Raw genomic sequence first — 18,268 nt, forward strand, 5'->3', positions numbered from 1 at the left:
CTGAGTTTTCCTTCTTGAGGTACTTGGAGCGGTTTGATGTGTTTTTTCCAGTAAATTTTTGTTACTGAGAGACATGATCATTAAGAAACTTTCTCTGTCACACAGTTTGTGTGCCGAGTTTATTCTTTCAACTACAAAAATATCTTAACAAAAACTTGTTGTTGGATAGTTGTCTTCATGTCATTCCCCAGCTTTTGTAACCCGCTGATGTCACTAAAAGTCATGTTGTTGTTTTTTTAATTTGGCGTTGGGCCGGTGTATCGAACAAATTCCAGGACGTTTGAGGACATTAGGTGCCCCATCCTTGCTATGGCTAAGATAGAAGCTGCAAAAACATATTTGTGTTAAGAGCAGTGACAGATCTATAATTAACAGACCACACTCTGGATGTGTGTAGAGTTCCATCCGAGCCTGCAATTTAGTGAATATTAAGATGTGGAATTTTTTACTTCTGGTCACATGACGTTGCTGAGTCACCTCCCTCCTCTCTGCGTGTGTTGTGGAATGAACCGATGTAGGTCACTGACCTGAGAGCTGTGCTGGAATGCAGCCGCTCTCTCAGACAACACGCAGCTCTCAGTCAGATGTAGGTCAGCTTGCAGCGTGGCTTATAATGGCTCCCGTTGTGTCATTCGTTGGAACGACAGCAGCGCTTCCCACACAAAGTTAAAACCTGCCACAGTGCTAATGTGTGACATGGGGCTGAACGTAGCGTTCACAGTGGCAGGTTGATGGGTGTTTGCTCAGCATCCTTAGTGTCCTAATTCAGTTTTTTGTCTCCTCAAATTGCATGATGAAAACAAAACCTTGTGTTACACACTTGAGACAAACAGAAAAACAAATGCATGCATTATTTAAAGAGCTGGTGGATGTAAGACTTGCAGATTTTGACTTCAGATGCCTGAAGGTTTTGGAAATTGGTGCACAGGCTGCTGCTTGCTAAAGCTGTTTACATGTATTATGTTCCTTTAAGCTATTTAACATACCTGTAGCTTTAGGCAGAGAGCCACAAATGGGGCACAGAAGTCAGAAACTGACTGGGGGAATTTTTTTTGAAGGTTTTTTACCCTTTCTGGTGATCTGTGACAAGCTAAACTCCAGTGAGAACTGTTCTAATGTGATGCATCTTTCCTCGACAGGGTGAGGAAGCTGAAAGAGACGCTGGTGACGGTGCAGCAGCTTGATAAGAACATGAGCAACCTGCGGACGTGGTTGTCCCGTATTGAGACAGAGCTAGCCAAGCCGGTGGTCTACAGCACCTGCCACAGTGATGAGATTCAGAGGAAACTAGCTGAACAGCAGGTGGGCAAAGATGGAAGGACTTGTGTGAGATGCATTAACTTATGAAAGTGTGTATTTTTAAAGATTCAGTCAAAACCTACAAAGTCCTGCAAGACCAGGAAACTAAAGATCTAAAATTTCATTTCAAGATCTACATGAAGTACCTCTTAATAACTAATATAACCTCTAAGAAGAAGAGAACAGTTGGCACAATGCTGTGTGACAACTGGAGTGATTATTTCTTTGATTGTTTGGTATTTAAAGCCAATCGCCTCCCACAGCCATGTGAAAAAGGAAGATCTCATGAAAGGTGAGCAAATCACCTTTTATGGTTTCTTTGTGGAAGAAAAACGAGAGCTCTCTATACAAATCTACTGAACTCGGACATCTTCAAGGTAAAAAAAGGAAAAAGGGGCACTTAAAGTGCTATTTTAGAAATGCACGAGGTAGAATTAGGACTCCACTGTGAGGGGAGACATTGCGTCTGGTTTTAAACCCTTTATGTTATGGCCACCCTGTGGTGGTCCAAAGCATACTAACATAAGAGTGAATAATGTGCGCTGCAAAGTAAAATCTCAGCAAGGCTCTGCTAAGAGAGGAGTTTGTGAAGGAGACAGCTGTCACGCTGGGCTGAGAGATGGTAAATGCGCTGAGAGGCAGAGCTCATGAGGAGGTCCAAAAAAAAGGTAAATGGACTTTAGCCTGTTACTCCATTTGTCATCTGCCATATAGCAGTACTTTGGGAAATGGCTAAAAGTTCCAGGTCTTAGAGCAAAGATGGGTGGAAGGGTTCAGAGGGAGAAATATTGTTTTTGTGTCTTGGGTAGAGTTGCCTGTTTGCCTCTCGGGTTTTGGAAAAATCTCATATAGATATGCACGTTTGATAGTACGGATGAGATCAGGTGACAGTAGTTGTTGGACCTGTGGTTCATTTTGCATTTTTTATCACTGGATTAAACATTTAAATGCACACGTATATAGCATTAAATGTGACAAATGGGCACATTCCCTTTAAACCCACAATGTGTTTATTCTTGCTTTTAAAAAGGGCTAGGGTACGTTGGTCAAAATATGTGAATTTGCTAAAGTCAGACCACATTATCAACAAGCACAGTAATGCTTTAAAAGAACAGAATAACTCCCAGACCTACCTTGATTAAATGCATGCATAGAATACAACATAGTGTTTATTTATTTATAGTGTTTATTTTGTAAAAGAGTAAACACCAACCCTGCAGCACTTTTTGGCAGGGCTTTTTTAAATTGTTCATTCTGTATTCTGTCATGTATGCAATTTTTGGTTACTGTGAAGGTATGTAGGTACACGCGTTAAACAAATGCAAACAGAGAACGTAACATCGCATTTGAAACATTTTGAAAGTTTTTTACAAAAACCTTTAGATGTTAACAAGGGTTCAGTGAGATTGTCCCACCCATTAAGCAGGAGGTACATATACACACACGCACGCATATATATTATTGTTTCCATTTTATATAACTGCAACTCTTTCAGCTTTACCACATTATTTTAGAAATAAGTACTAAAACTCAGTGATCAGCCTTTCCCTTAAAAGCTGGGCCCCACAAACTGGTTGACATGAGCCACTTTTTCTGTGAGAAACTCAACATTTTCTGAACTTCTGAAAGTGCTCTACTCTGCCACAAGCATGTCAGCCTGAGTGCTCCTTACTTTTTTGGGGTCTAAAATGCGACTGACTGCTACGTAGTAACTGAACTTGTCAGCACTGCTAGTAACCCAAGAGTTTGGAGAGTTTTCTTTCTTTTTTTATGTCTTTTTTTTTATGATGGATTTGGGGGTCAAAGCAAGCACAGATGTGTTCATTTGACAAGTTAACAGTGAAAGGGGTTCAATTGCACTAATTTCTTAAATCACTGAATATCTCTAGCTAATGATTTTTCTCCACTCAGAATTTTACAGATCTGTGCAGTTCAGGGGAAAAGATACACTTAGAATCTGCAAAACAAATCGGACTCCAGCTTTCTGTCTAAATCTGGACAGGGACGTGTCTGAAGACATAGAGCTCATATCTGATGAAAGAAATGGTGGCAGTTGTAAAGGAGTGAAATGGAGACAGATGACAGGCAAAATGAAAGGAGACGAATTCGAATCGGCGTGGCGATGTGCAGAGCCTTAAAGAAATTGGACTTCTCCTGTTCCTCAGAAAAAGGCTGCAGGTCTCTCCATTAGCAGATGAGGGATGGCTGAAATGACTCCTGTGTGGATAGGCACTTTAAGCTTTCACTGGTCACCATGGCAACCTAGAGAGTGGTAACTTTGAACAAACAAAAAGTGGTGTCCAGCCCCAGTGAGGGAGCTCTCGCTGTCTCTCTCTCATGCTTACGTACTCACACACACACTCACACACACACACACTCACACAAACTCTGGGAAAAGGCAAAAATGAGGAAAAAACTAAGAACATAACACCAAGGGCCAAAACGAACAGCACCCGGGAATCATGCTGTGCTGTGTCTACAGATTGCAGGCCTCAAAACAAACCAGAAAAATACAGAGTTTGGGTTTTACTTTGTGATTTCTAGAAGAGGAGAAAGTTAAAGAAAAAGTTTTTTTGTCTTTTGTTTTATCTGTGCCGGTTGGCATTCAGGATCTGCAACGGGACATCGAGCAGCACACAGAGAGCGTGGCCTCGGTGCTGACGCTGTGCGACGTCCTGCTCCACGATGCCGATGCCTGCGGCAGTGACTCGGAGAACGACTCGATCCAGCAGACCACCCTCAGCCTGGACCGCCGCTGGAGAAACATCTGTGCCATGTCCATGGAGAGGAGGATGAGGTGAGCAGCCAGGAAGGGTTGAAGATTGTGTACTGATTCTTTAGTTTACAGTGGTTGGGGGGGTCTTACACCTTCCAGAGCTCGGGCTACTGTGATTAGAAGTTAACATGTGCCTTTTCTGCCCTCAGAATTGAGGAAACGTGGCGTCTCTGGTGTAAGTTCCTCGATGACTACTCTCGCTTTGAACACTGGCTGAAGACGGCAGAACTGACAGCAGCCAGCCCCGACTCCGCCGACGTCCTCTACACCAGCGCCAAGGAGGAACTCAAGAAGTTTGAGGTCAGCAGATTATTTTGCTCTCTGTTTGGGTGGACCTAAATAATTGGGATTTCTGTGCATTCTGATATTAGCACTACAGGAAAAGCCAGGGGTATGTTAAAATGTAAAAAGGTCAGCTCATTCATTAAAAAAAGGAAAGGAAATTAAAAACTCCCTTTTGAAAAGAAGAAGCCGGTAGCACCAGGCAGCCACTTGCTGTGATGGGTGAGGGAGACAGGACAGCATGAATGTCTGGTCCAGAGGGGAAAAGGTTCAGCAGCTGTTAAATAGCTGTTTTCAATTTTTGTTTTTCTTTCTAATTTTATATTTCCCTTGAATCAGCAGACACCAAAGACGCATCAAACACAGTTTTAGGTGCTCAGGTGTCCTGTTGCGCTGTGACTCACTGGTGACCTTTGGTGCGCTGGTCTAGATTAGAAGCACAGATTAGTGTCTGGTAATCTGGAATTTGCTGAAATGGCTTCATTTCTACAGCAACAGGGAACCAGTGTATATAGTGGTGTTTAAAAAATACCAGTGACCTACATTATGTATCCTGGCTGTCAGTGACATATTATGGAAGCTGTGGAGTGTCATTATTAAAGATGCAAATCAGCTGTGGGTTGTATTTATAAAGAAAAGGTTATTTCACACAGCCTTATAACCAGTGCTCACATTTCTGTTGTGGAATCAACAAAATTTGCTTTAACAACTTTCTGTAAGTGACTAGTTGTTCTTTGTTTTCAGGGGATTTTTTCTTAACGTAATCTTCAACACGGCTATGTTAACAGATACATCAAAGCATGTGCACTCTATTAAAGCACCCGCTCCAGCTTGAAGTGTTCTTCTCATTGACACTCATGTGTGACTTTCAGGCGTTCCAGCGGCAGGTTCATGAGCGCCTGACTCAGCTGGAGCTGGTCAACAAACAGTACCGCCGTCTGGCCCGAGAGAACCGCACCGACGCCGCCAGCAAACTTAAGGTCATGGTCCACGAGGGGAACCAGCGGTGGGACAGCCTGCAGAGGAGGGTCACAGCCGTGCTCCGCAGACTGAAGGTGAGAAAGGAGGTCGGAGGTCAGGACTGGCTGAAGGTACCTTAGGAAAGCTACTCTGTTAGAAGCAAGAGTGACTGTAAAATGAAAAAAAATAAATAGATATACATACATATATATATTTATATATAAACAGAAATCAAACATTGTTGTGTTTCAGGCATTATCAGATGATCTGTGTAGTATCTCCCTGCTCCACGCTAAGCTGTCAGGATTTAGGTCACCTCTCAGACGGTGACAGGGCACATGGCATCATGTTGGCAGGGAGGCGTTTTCCTCGTGCCATGTGCTTCTGAACAGATGGAGATGTTTTTGTTGCTTTATGGAGATGCCTTGTAATCAAAGAATTCCGCTGCTTGGTGCCAATTGCCAATAAGGCACGTACAGCGGCAAGAGCTCTCACAAAATCAGATTTTCTGCGACATTATGGGCTACATTAATGGGAAATGATTAATACAAAAACACAAGTGTAGAGAGTCTGTAACCATAACTGTGCAGATGGGTTCTGTATCACCAGTTTGCATCACAGTAGTTGTCACTAAGGTTGAGCGATATGTAAAGTTTTTCAAACCGACAATCGTTAGTCTAGTAAATAACGATATATTTGCACAGGTGACTTTTCGATGGGCGGAGCAATGTAATCATGCATGGACTGAGTTACGCATTTAGAAGGAGGGAATATTTTACCTCCTTCTGTTTGTTTCAGTATTAATATAGCTCTTTTTTGCTTCATTCATTTATTTGAGATTCACCAAATCACACAAAAGACTTCATGTCTGAGATTGTTTTTTAATGTTTGCTGGAAGAGACATTTTGATTTTTAACTTACTTTTTGTATAATTTTGTATTTGTTGTTTGGTTGAGTGTGTAAGTCAGATAAACACTGGAACAGCCTGTAAACACGGTTATAGTGGACAAAAGAAGCCAGTTTCCCTTTCTTTTCCTCCCCATCTCCCCACATAGGCTACTGCCTTTCTGTCTTTCTGTTAAGAGTAATTGAATTGAGTAATTGAATCACTGCATTTGGGCGCACTCTGAGGAGGGTGCGTTAGTTCGCAGATAGAAGAGGGTACCGTAAAAAAGGCTCTATTATTTTTTCTGTCGACTGCTTCTCTTAGCTTCAACATTATTAACAAACTTACTCATGGGCAAATAAATAAATAAATCGCTCTTTTGGTGAAAGGCTCAGCCTATCAACAATCGCCCAACCTTATGTGACACTACACTTACACAGCAAGTTGATATCTGGATCACATAAGCCGGCAATATTTGTAGCACACAGTTTATGGCATCAAAGGAATATACTAAAAGTAATATTTCTGTCCTATTCAGTATTTTACGTCTCAAAGAGAAGACTTTGAGGGAACTCGTGAGGGGATCCTCGTTTGGCTGACTGAAATGGACCTTCAGCTCACCAATGTAGAGCACTTCTCAGAGAGCGATATCGAAGAGAAAATGAGAGAGCTAAACGTGAGTATTTCCCTACTGATGTTGCGCTGTAACATTATCCTGTTTACATATTGATGGACTGGCTGGGTCTCTCACTGGCTGAAATATTTTCATACCGTCGTGTCATTTACCTCTGCAGGGTTTTCAGCAGGAGATTACCCTGAACACCAACAAAATCGATGCCCTGATCGTATTTGGGGAGAACCTGATCCAGAAGAGTGCTCCTCTGGACGCTGTGCTTATTGAGGATGAGCTGGAGGAGCTCCACTCCTACTGCCAGGAGGTGTTTGGCAGAGTGGCTCGCTTCCATCACCGCCTAGTCAATAGACGTCCGGTTAGTAGTATAAATGACTCAGAAAAAATAAAAAAGCTGGAGTTTTCTCAGACTGGCTGTACCTGTAAACTGCTGCTCTGAGAATGAATGGGATAAAAGCATTTGTTTTTGTTTTGTTTTTTTAATCTGAGGACATGCTTGATTTTTTAAATATGTGTCTAACTCACAGACATTAACTTCAAGAGACATTTGTCATCTTATTTATCAGGGTTTTTTTTTCCCAACCTGCAGGTTCTGGAGGAGGAGGAGAGGGAGATGTCAGACCGAGACACAGACCGAGACGATTCACCCGATTTGACCCCGTCCTGGATGGCGGAGAGGAGAAGGAAGGAGGTGGATATAGCAGTGGGAGGAGTTTCAGGTGGACCACAGGTGATGTGCCACCTCCTGGTACCCCCTATAGAGCGATCAGGAAGAGAGACCCCCCTCAGTGTGGATTCCATCCCCCTAGAGTGGGATCACACAGTCGACGTGGGGGGGTCATCATCCCATGAGGACGACGAGGATGCCACCTTCTTCAGCGCTCTGTCAGGTTAGCTTCGTGTCAGGACTTTAGGCTCATGGGTTAAGTTATGTTATATAGCATTCTGTATTAATTCTTCAGATGAAAAAAGCTGAAAAAAGCCGTTTTTGATATTCCTGTAACACCTTTAACACCTTTGCAGATCTCCATATCCTCAGCTGTGAGACGTTAACCTCCACTGTTTCTTACAGACATGAAGGTCACAGAGAATTCAGAGTCGTTTTTTAAAGTGACTGCCAGTGCAGTGAAAGCAGCCTCGGGTAGGCGCTCTGCCTCCTGCATGTGTCTGCTTTGCTATGCATTTTTTTTCAACTAGCATCCTGCTTTCACCTTTTTTAATCTTTTCTCTTATTTCACCCCATTTCCACCATGAGTCACAAATGTGGCTGCGCACGGCCGCAAATTATCATTCACTTTGAAATGTTTGGTTTGGTTAGCGATTGAAGATCATGAGACCTGCATGATACTGCAAGTCGGTTGTGTGTGTTTCTTCAATCCATTTGTGGTTTATTCATTTGGTTTATGCACGGTGAACCTTTTCATGCATGTGTCGGAGGGCTGGTGAAAGGAGCTGTCTTTCCATCATTACTCTTGTCACTGAAGTTTTTATTTGAAATTTAACAGTCACTGTTTTCTCCTCTCGGTCTCCTCAGTGAAGTCAGTGACTGACATGCCGAGCTGGCATCTGCCTGGCTCCCCGGAGAGGAAACAGCTTCCTCGAGATATCATCCAAGCCCTGAGCTCTTTCCCTACACACACAACCGGCACTCCCTTCCATCAGCAGGGCTATGTACGTACAAACACACGATACTTATTGGGTCCAACGTCAGGTCCAAAATAAACACAATAGAAATGGTACACTATGTTAGATTTTTGAAGACTTTTTATCATCTTTCATATTTCTAAGAATAAAACACATAGGCATAAGAATGCAGAGTGCTTCCTTTTTTCTTTTTCTTTTTTAACCAGTGTAACGCCTCAAACTGATTGTGTGTGTATCTGTGTGTTCAGGCGAAGCTAATGTCAGAGTGCAGTGGCAGCATCGACAGCGTGAAGAGGGTCAAACTCATGCTGAACGATGAGGAGGAGCTGGAGGATGCAGGCCTGACCAGCAGCACGGCCAGCAAGCATACCAGCACGGGTACGCAGACAGAGATAACCACAGGTGCGAGAGGTCTCACTCTGTTTGAAACATGTAACAGTAGGGATCATGCTGGAGGTCCTGAAGGCAAGTCGGAAAACACATTTTCAGAAAATCCACACACTAAAATACAGGACAAAAATGTACTAACATGGACTCAAACTCCAAATGTACCTTTGTTGATAATGGAGCAAGAAAATAGACCAGAGGCTGCCAAAGCTCTTGGGTCTGGCAGATCCACCTGAGATGTCTTTGAAAAAAAGAGGACATAAAAGGGGGATGGATAGTGGAGTACAGAAATCTTGAACAGATCCGTGTGTGTGGCAAGTAGCATTTATACACATACTCATCCCTCTTCCTTGTTTCCTCAGGTGTTATCGAGCGCTGGGAGCTGCTACAAGCACATAAAAACGCAGCGGACATCAAGCAGGACCTGGAACAGTGGCAGAAGCTTAACTCTGACCTGTCTGATGTCACTTCCTGGCTTGGCAGGGTGCTGCCAGAGCTGGAGAGGCTGAAGAGAATAGCACCGTCCACCAGCATCCGAGACATCGAGGTCAACATCAGGAAACTCAAGGTAACAACCAATCTGAGAGCAGGAGGACGTTCGCGGAAGTAAAATAGGCAAATAAAAAAGTGAAACCTTGGGATATTTTCCTAAGATGGGCATAACTGAAGTGTATACGCTGCTCAAAAAACATGAAAGGAACATTTAGAAAACAATCATGTTGGATGGCTGCATATATGGACTGACTAATGTGATAGGAACAAAAGGACGCCACATCATTTGATGGGGCCGAAAATGATAAACCTACAGAGGGGTGAATTCAAACGGACCGTGAAAATCAAAATGAAAAAATTACAAAGCACGCTAGTCCATTCTGCAGAAATTTCATTGCAGCAACTCAGAAATGCTACTCAACACTTTGCTTGGCCCCCATGTGCTTTTATGCATGCCTCATGGACGGTGTCCTGGGGGATTTCCTCCCAAATCTGGACACTCTGAGGTGTAACCTGGCAGCATCGGCTGAACCAAAACATAATGTCCAGGAGGTATTCTATTGAATTTAGGTGAGCGTCGAGGCCAGTCAGTGATATAAATTACTTCATGCTCCAACTCCAAGGCTGGGGGAGCCAAGGACTCACTGCACCAGTGTAGAGTCTGACAAGATGTTCATCCCAATACCTGGGAATCAAGGTGCTGCTGTTACAGGCAGCGTAATTTTCTTCTTGACTTCTTCAGACCATGTCACATGTGCTCAGGGTGGACCTGCTCTTGTGCGGTGCTGCTCATCTGTGAAAAGCACAGGGTGGGTTGCCAATTTTGGTATTCTATGGCAAATGCCAGTTGGACTCCACAGTGCTGGGCAGTGAGCACAGAGCCCACTGAAGGTCATTTTGTAGCTCTGGAAGAGTTCATCCTGTTACTCCTTGCACAGAAACAGATATCAGTCCAGCTGATGGATTAAGGGCCTTCTATGGCTCTGTCCAGCTCTCCTAGTCTCCTGCCTGTCTCCTGGAAGCTCTTCCATACTCTTGAGACTGTGATGGGAGACACAGCAAACCTTCTGGCAATGTCACGTATTGATGTGCCATCATAGAGGAGTTGGACTACCTGTGTAACCTCTGTAAGGTCCAGGTATCTCCTGATGCTAACAGCAATGACGCTCACCTTAGCCAAATTCAAAACTACTGAAAAAACAGTCCGAAAAGATCAGAGTGCACCTTTTTTAAATTTCATTAACACCAAAGTAGCTGAAACTGATTAACAACCTCCTCTGCTACTTAACTGCCCAGATCATATCCCAAAAGTTTAACTGACTTGCTGCTGATTAGATTGAGTAGACTATATACTTCAGATCAAACCACATCTAAAGTGACATTGTTTCTCCTCCTGCTCTCCTCTTCTTTATTAAAAAAATAAATAAATAAATTAGGTAATATTTGATTTTTCCTGTGCTAACTTCCATTTTATTGGATTATAAGCTAATATTATTGAATATATAACATGTTAAAGATTTATGTTTTTTCATGATGAACTTATTGTCAATTATCTTTTAAAGAAGTGTTAATTTATTCAGCGTGGATAAAGACAAGATTAGAGGAAAAATCTTATAGATGTGTTAACAAAAAGAGCTGTTTTTGGTGAGAAATTAGGATTCCAGCAGTTGCATGGTAAGAGCTCTGCTCTTTGTTTTGTTTTTTTTCCTGATTTAGATGTAAAAAAAAAAATCTTCCATTTTAAATGACATTGACAAGACTGGAAATAACGTGTGAAGACTGAAAGTAGATGAGTTGTCATGTCATTTGTCCTACTGAAGAGAACGGGCTGGAGGATGTTCATTTATTTTGTATAATTTAACTCCAATTTTAGCAGGATTATATCAAATAAAACTGCATGCAGCCTTTCCTTGTGCTCACTCCACCCAACTTTACTTTTTCTTCTGATTAACAACCGTTTGGGGAAATACAAGTCACAATGCAGAATAATCAAAGTCGAATGAAAGGAATGTCAGCACAGTAGATTTTGGAACACTTCATCTGTCGTTTGTCTAAAATTAATGTTTTGGGGGGGGGGGGTTTCTGCTAAGGAGATGCAGAAGATTTTCAACAGCTACAAGTGTCTGATGATCTCCATCAACCTGAGCAGCCATCACTTCCTGCGCGGCGACAGCACCGAGCTGCACGAGCAGCAGGAGGCCCTGGACTCAGCCAATCACAGCTGGACTCAGGCCTGCAGCGGCCTGGAGAGCTGGGAGAGGAGCCTGCACTCTGCTGTCATGCAGTGTCAGGTCAGACATGGAGACACCTCCTGAACGTTTACCCCATAGAGTTCAAAATAGTAGGAGTGATTCACAAAATGTGATTTGACCTGAATTGCTCTCCTCTTATTCAGGAATTTCACGAGACGCTACACTCGCTGCTGCTGTGGCTCGCTCAGGCTGAGGACAAACTCCGCACAGTGAACGTCAACGACCGCTCGCACTCTGCACTCCTGCAGCACAGAGACACGCTCACAGTGAGACAAACTATAGTCTTTTTAGTCTTGCCTTATTTTTGCACTAACATCATGTTGACTCTAATAGTCTGGATCTGACAAATATTCACTGAAATTTGTAGATATGGTTGCTGCAATTTCATCCTTGTTTTATACAGGAGACACCTATTCACCTACTCACACGTTGTCAAAACATGACATTCTTCCTGATTGGCATAATAGGTTAAATATACTTGAATGTTTTATGGAAAGCTGCAGTGATTGGTGTAAGTAACACAGAGCCTGTGGAGTCTCAGCTGATGTCTTAATACTGCCCTCTCTGTCGCCACCTGCTGCAGGCTCTGCAGGAGGAGCTGCGTGGCCGGCAACGGCGGGTTTCATCACTGCAGGCAATCTCCTCCCAACTTCTCCTGGAGGCCACTGGAGAGGACAGTGTAGAGGCCAAAGAGAAGGTCCACGTCATCAGCAACAAGCTGCATCTCCTGCTACGGCAGGTGGCTGCAGACCTGCGTACACTGCAGGGAACACTGGTAGGTCCATCTTCCTCTCAAAATCTCTGTCATGATATAAAGCAGCGGTGTCAAATAAAAGTCCTAAAGACCAGAAATGGCCTGGCAAAGAATCCAATTGGACCCACAGACACATGAAGGACTGCAGAGAGTTTGACATTTTACCTGTATTGTCATAAATTTCACTACTTTTCCTTTTCCTATTGGTTAAACCTCCCATTACCATAGAAACAAGGACAATGAAAGATTTTCTTTCACTTGTCCAGCTGTATGTGGCCCACAATGTAACTTGATATAGAGCTATAGTTTATGTGGCTGTGCAAAAACCATAAAAAAAAATATCAGTTTTTCTGTTTGTGAACATTGTTAAATGTTAAAAGTCAAATACAGTTAGGCCCATAAATATTTGGACAGAGACAAGTTTTTTGTAATATTGGCGCTGTACAATAATTAAATTTGATGCAGTTTTAAATGAAACAACTCAACAACAAAGTCTGAAGTACAAACTTTCAGCTTTAATTCGGTGGGTTGAACAAAAAGATTAAAATGTGAGGAACTAAAGCATTTTTAACACAATCCCTTCATTTCAGCGGTTTAAAAGTAATCTGACAAATTAAATGCCTGAAAATAAATGTTCATATCTAATACTTAGTTGAAAACCCTTTGCTGGCTGTAAATAAAACTATGATCTGAAGGTGCACCTGCAGATTTTTCTGCCTTCTAGCTCATTGTTGCAGCTTTTAAACTCAGCTATGAGGATAGCACTTTATGGGTCTGCAGCTTCTAAATGATCCCTTCCAAGATGTTTCCCAGAAAAAGACTGTAATTTAGAACGATTCATGCAGGAAAAAGAGCCGGTGTTGAGTTGATCCACTTCCATTAAATTATTTTTGAGTGTAATTCAGATCATATTTTGGTGCACAGCAGTCCAGCTGTAGAGTGGGAATTTCTGGCATGTACTTGCAAGGAGCAAGGGAGAAAACAAACCACCATTCAAGGGTCAATCATTCAAATATATATAAGTCATTTATGTATTATTGGGTCTACCTTACAATATAAAGCGCCTGAGGTGACTGTTGTTGTGATTTGGCGAAATTGAATTGAAAAGTGCATGCTCTAATAGCAGTGCCTTTAAACGTGAGTTTTGCCCTCACTGAACTCTGTACTCACATCTGTTCAAACACAAATCTGGGGGAAATGCAAAAATGTGCAGCCGTTTGCTGCTCAACATTCCTCAAAGCCGATCATCTGTCAACGCTCTGAACTCGTGACTTAGAGCTGGTTTGATGAGTCTTGTCTCACTGTCTCAGGAAACCTGCTCCACCAGTTCTGAAGTAGAAAGCATTGGTCTGGGAAAGCTCAGCTCACCGCTTCTGCAACAGGTACACCTTGGTGTTTTACCTTTAATTTAGACTGTTCAGAAGCTGCATTAAAATAGAGTAAAATTGAACATGTTGAACAGTGTGATGTGTTAAATAAATAAAAGTAAAATTCATCCACTGAACATCCACCATATTAATAACTGTATTTTTCACTGCATACTCTCCACATTTGAACCAGTCTAGAGTACATTTGGTACACAGGAACATTTTGGTAATTTGGCCAGCAGGGGTGCCACGGACACAGCCACACACAGAGTTACTTTTTTCTATTTTTAATCTGTTCTGAAAATGTTACTCGTAACACAAAATGTGTTACTGTGTTTAATAAGCTTGACATGCTTTTTATACATGTTAGGTTTAACATTCTTATTAATGCAAAATATCAAAATAGTAAATTTACTCAAGTGTTTAGACTGAGCAATTTTTAGCTACACTGATAACATGCACACATTCACCTGGCATGCTGGTAGTGTGGATGTTTGATTTCATCTCAAAGTACATTTGAGGCAAAAGTCTTGTGATGTGTTACACATTAAGTCCACATTTCCCAGTTCCCAATTAGAATATTCATCTGGGATTCCCATCAACTCGGACTTCCAGCTCGGAAAGTCAGAACAGCCCAACAAACCCTGACTTTACAATGAGAGTAAACAGTAGTAAAACTGTAAAACTTGTAAACTGCACAGTCACTGTTGTGTATTTGTGACTCATTAGGCACGCTGGTCACAATAAACAAAAACAAGTATTGCTCTGTTTTGCTTGTGATTAATGCTAACTTGCTAACAAGCAAAGCAAATCCTGATTTTCCTCGAGGGCAGAATATCTTTTGGAGGAATGGCATATTTCCCTCTAGCAGAATTCCAGAAACTTGTACTGGCAAGCATTAATTAGATATCGATCTCCTCCACAGTGTGTTTATTGTCCTGTCTTTCTTCCTTCACTCCAAACTGCTCAGGGCAGATGGCCCCGCCCCTCCCTGAGCCTGGCTCTGCCAGAGCTTTCTTCCTGTTAAAAGGGAGTTTTTCCTTCCTACTTTATTGGTCATAGGGGTCATCTGATTGTAGGGTCTTACCCTACAATCACAGATACCTTGTGGCATTTCTTGTTGGGATTTGGCACCATATAAATAAATTAAATTGATCTCGGGAGTGGCTTTTCTCCTTACCAATACCATTTAAATGCCAGTTGGACTCCACAGTGCTGGGCAGTGAGCAAAGAGCACAGAGCCCACTGAAGGTCATTTTGTTGTATGTTCAGGATCACTCCTGAACATACAACTTCCAGGGAACACAATATTCAAACTGGAACCTGTTTTTTCTTTAACATTTATATGAGACCATAATACATTTAACCCTCTGAAACAGACTTATTGGGGAGAAAGTCAAAAATTGCTATCTGGGTTTTTTGGAGGGTTTTTTTCTAAACATATTCTGATTGCCTAGCTTTTAGGTTTAGTTAGGGTTGGGGTCTTCAACAAAGATGTCTTGGAGTTTTAAAGCAGGGGTGTCAAACAATAGACCCTGTGGGATAATTTCATATGTCAGTTATCAGTGGCCCATCGGTATTTGGGACAGCAAGTGCAGTGGTACAGGCCAGGTACACAGCGAGACTGGGAGCCCGATTTAAATGCAAGCGAGTTGGGAAAACGCAAAGAAAGGAGTGAAAACATAAACTGAGCAGCATCTGGCTGCATTTCAATGATATGGGAGTCTACAAAGCAGAGTGCAGAATTTATAATAACTAAACTAGGAGCTGGATAAAGTCATACCCGTTTTAATTTTCAGCAATTTTCGGTTGTGCAGGACAAAAGGTTTCAAACTTGTCCTTGTTTCCCCAGTGGTAGTAAATCTGTAAAAAAAAAAAGCTGCCTAGAAAAAGACTAAAGTTACAGTTCAGTACTGTATATTACATAAAAAAGACTATATATAAAGTGTCCTTGAAAAGCAGAGAAGCTGAAATGTTTGCTTGTAACACAGAGCCATGGATCAGTGTCTAAATGAGTCTCTCAGATCTGAATGTGCGCTTGAAGCCATTAAGAATAACTAGTTTTATGTGCTGCTCACCACAACAAACACAAGCATAAATTTTGAACTTTTTACTGCATTTTCACAAGTTTTACATCTGTTCCTATTGATAAAAACCTCCCTTATGGCCATTCATACTACACAAAGTAATTAAGCAATAAACAATTAATGTGTTGACCCCCAGTGCCCCCCATACCAGAGGCAAGAAGGAGAAGATCTGGTTTAATGGGATGTACTGTGAGATCTGTTATTTAAATGTAGACATGTGTGGTATCCACAGAAACGTCACAATCTCAGCTAAAAGCTCACAAAACCATTTCAACAACCACTGAACCAAACACAAAGCGCAAACATACACGAACATGCTGTTGGGTGCTGAAAGCCGACATCTCTCAGATTCCAAAACTCCCTGACCAAAAGTCACTGAACCAGCAGCAAAAGATGTTTGGAAAAAATTGTCATGAATTTTGTCTTACCTTCACTGTTTTGCTTCCACCGCGATAAAGTCACACTTCCTGCACAGATATCTCTCCCAGTGTGCTTCGAGACCAGTTTCCTATCAAAAATCTCTATTTTCTGCAAAATTCACTTTCTTATTACACACCATTCTACCATTGTGTAGTGTTGTCAGCCGCTGTCCAAGTGATAAACACGTGCTTTTTTTCTTTGATTCAGGAGGAGGCTGGTCTGCAGGCAGCTCCGGTCAGACAATCAGCAACCAAAAGGTAGCTTTTTATTTAATTAGAGTCAGAGTTAAATGAACCTTAAATCAGTCTCTATTCTAAAAAAAACAAAAAAAAAACCAATCTTAGATCTCAAAGTGCAAAACGGCTGTTTATATTGCGGATTTGAGAATACAAAATTAAAGATGTTGCTTTTGACTTTTGTTCTGTTTGATGAACAACATAAACATCTCTTTACTCTCTCAACATTTATCCACTTGCAGGGAGGAGAGACAGGACTCTTCCCCACAGCGACCCCTCTTCTACCGGGTTCTGCGAGCTGCTTTCCCCTTGCACCTGCTCTTCTTCATGCTCCTGGTTCTGGCCTGCCTGGTGCCTCTCTCTGAAGAGAACTACAGCTGTACACTGACCAACAACTTTGCCCGATCTTTCTACCCCATGCTGCACTACACCAACGGCCCCCCACCCACATGATCACTGCCACACTTTGTGTCCATGTTCTCCTTATAAAGGGATAGTAGAAAAAAATCAAAAACAGCCATATATTGGAGGTAAAAATCCCAAATAGACGCCATTAACAATGTGACGGGTTATGTACCTGCTCCCTCCCATACAAAAATGAAGCACAGTTCTTCATGTCTGAAGGAATCATGTGTTCTTCACTCTAAACTTTATTGCTGTACTAAATTATTTATTTATTTATGCTCCTTAACAAGAAGCCATATTACTGCTGTGTTTAAGTTGTGATTTTTAGATTGTAGATTTGCCAGCTGATTTCCCCGCTGAAACAATTTCACACTTTTCAGATTCAGACGGTGCAAAAGGAAAAAAGGCTCCACGATTTATTTTGATATCTTCTATTTTGTATAGTGCGGTATGAGGGATTCAAGGGCGGTTATTACCAAAGCAACTGAAGAAATGTGAGGAGTACACCAGCCATTTTCTACCACTGCAGCTATTTGTACCGATTTTGCTTGTTTAGGGGGTTTCTTTAGGTTCGGGGGCACTTGTTAAAAGCACATTTTGTACAGAAAGGAAAAGACACGTGCTCTTTTTCTTATTTGGGTTTTGAAATATTTAAAATAGGAATTGTAAGAGTTTTTTTCTTGTAAATAATGGCAGTGACTCCTTAGCAGACATGCCTTTGTGTATCCAACAGAACAACCATTCTTTTAACTCATAATGTTCTTTTAATGTTATAAATGAATCTTGTATATAATGGAAAACTACTGAGAAAAAAAGGGTAAATTGTTGCTTTCAACTGTGCTATTTAGCTGGGTTGTAATTTAAAAACTCTTAAGTTGATATATTGAAAATTTGATAAACAAACTTTTAAGAGTCAGTGTGATGAATATTTTCCTATGATATACGTGTGATATTTTAGCCGATCACTCAACCTAAGAGTCACCTTGATCCAGCTGTGGTTGCTGTTTCCAAAGTTGCACATTAGCCGGCTAGCAGCTAACTTTGTTCACCTGCTGTTTGGCACTTTTTGCCTAAAAGAACGAGCTGTAGGTTCACAGGTAGTTGGTGGGCTAGCCAGCAATGCATATATACTTAATTCATCCTCTCAGGTGTCCCGTAGCTCAGACAGATAATTAAAATTGTTATACTAAACAATATAAATGAATATAAAAATCTAACAGTTGTAGGAACAAATTCTCTTCCAAAGGTAACTGCCATTTTTACTTCTAAAATATTAGGGAGCGGGTAAATATTATTGTCAAATTTGCTCATGACAGTTTCCTCACAAAGTCGATGTGCAGCTTTACAACAACAACAACCCCCAAAGGCTAAAAACACAATTCATCTACAG

General features: G+C 41.7%; 1 protein-coding gene across 2 annotated transcripts in view; it reads left to right on the forward strand.

Moving 5' to 3' along the window:
* Positions 1–17,514, forward strand: part of syne2b (spectrin repeat containing, nuclear envelope 2b) — a 52,708-nt gene extending 35,194 nt beyond the window's left edge. Inside the window, exons 34-50 of one of the 2 annotated variants that reach the window (XM_013909713.1) lie at positions 1,140–1,302; positions 3,909–4,096; positions 4,225–4,375; positions 5,230–5,412; positions 6,742–6,879; positions 6,998–7,192; positions 7,424–7,724; positions 7,907–7,975; positions 8,369–8,505; positions 8,727–8,856; positions 9,228–9,433; positions 11,448–11,648; positions 11,753–11,875; positions 12,193–12,384; positions 13,674–13,745; positions 16,445–16,494; positions 16,716–17,514. In XM_013909713.1, coding sequence (XP_013765167.1) covers positions 1,140–1,302; positions 3,909–4,096; positions 4,225–4,375; positions 5,230–5,412; positions 6,742–6,879; positions 6,998–7,192; positions 7,424–7,724; positions 7,907–7,975; positions 8,369–8,505; positions 8,727–8,856; positions 9,228–9,433; positions 11,448–11,648; positions 11,753–11,875; positions 12,193–12,384; positions 13,674–13,745; positions 16,445–16,494; positions 16,716–16,926 — 2,710 coding nt within the window. In that variant the 3' untranslated portion in view covers positions 16,927–17,514. The remainder of the gene's footprint in view (positions 1–1,139; positions 1,303–3,908; positions 4,097–4,224; positions 4,376–5,229; positions 5,413–6,741; positions 6,880–6,997; positions 7,193–7,423; positions 7,725–7,906; positions 7,976–8,368; positions 8,506–8,726; positions 8,857–9,227; positions 9,434–11,447; positions 11,649–11,752; positions 11,876–12,192; positions 12,385–13,673; positions 13,746–16,444; positions 16,495–16,715) is intronic. The other variant, XM_013909714.1, reaches the window with a different exon arrangement.
* Positions 17,515–18,268: the final 754 nt, after the last annotated feature.

The sequence above is a fragment of the Pundamilia nyererei genome, unplaced genomic scaffold (assembly GCF_000239375.1).
Source record: "Pundamilia nyererei isolate P.nyererei 1_Seehausen unplaced genomic scaffold, PunNye1.0 scaffold00029, whole genome shotgun sequence".
In the NCBI taxonomy this organism is placed as follows: Eukaryota; Metazoa; Chordata; class Actinopteri; order Cichliformes; family Cichlidae; genus Pundamilia; species Pundamilia nyererei.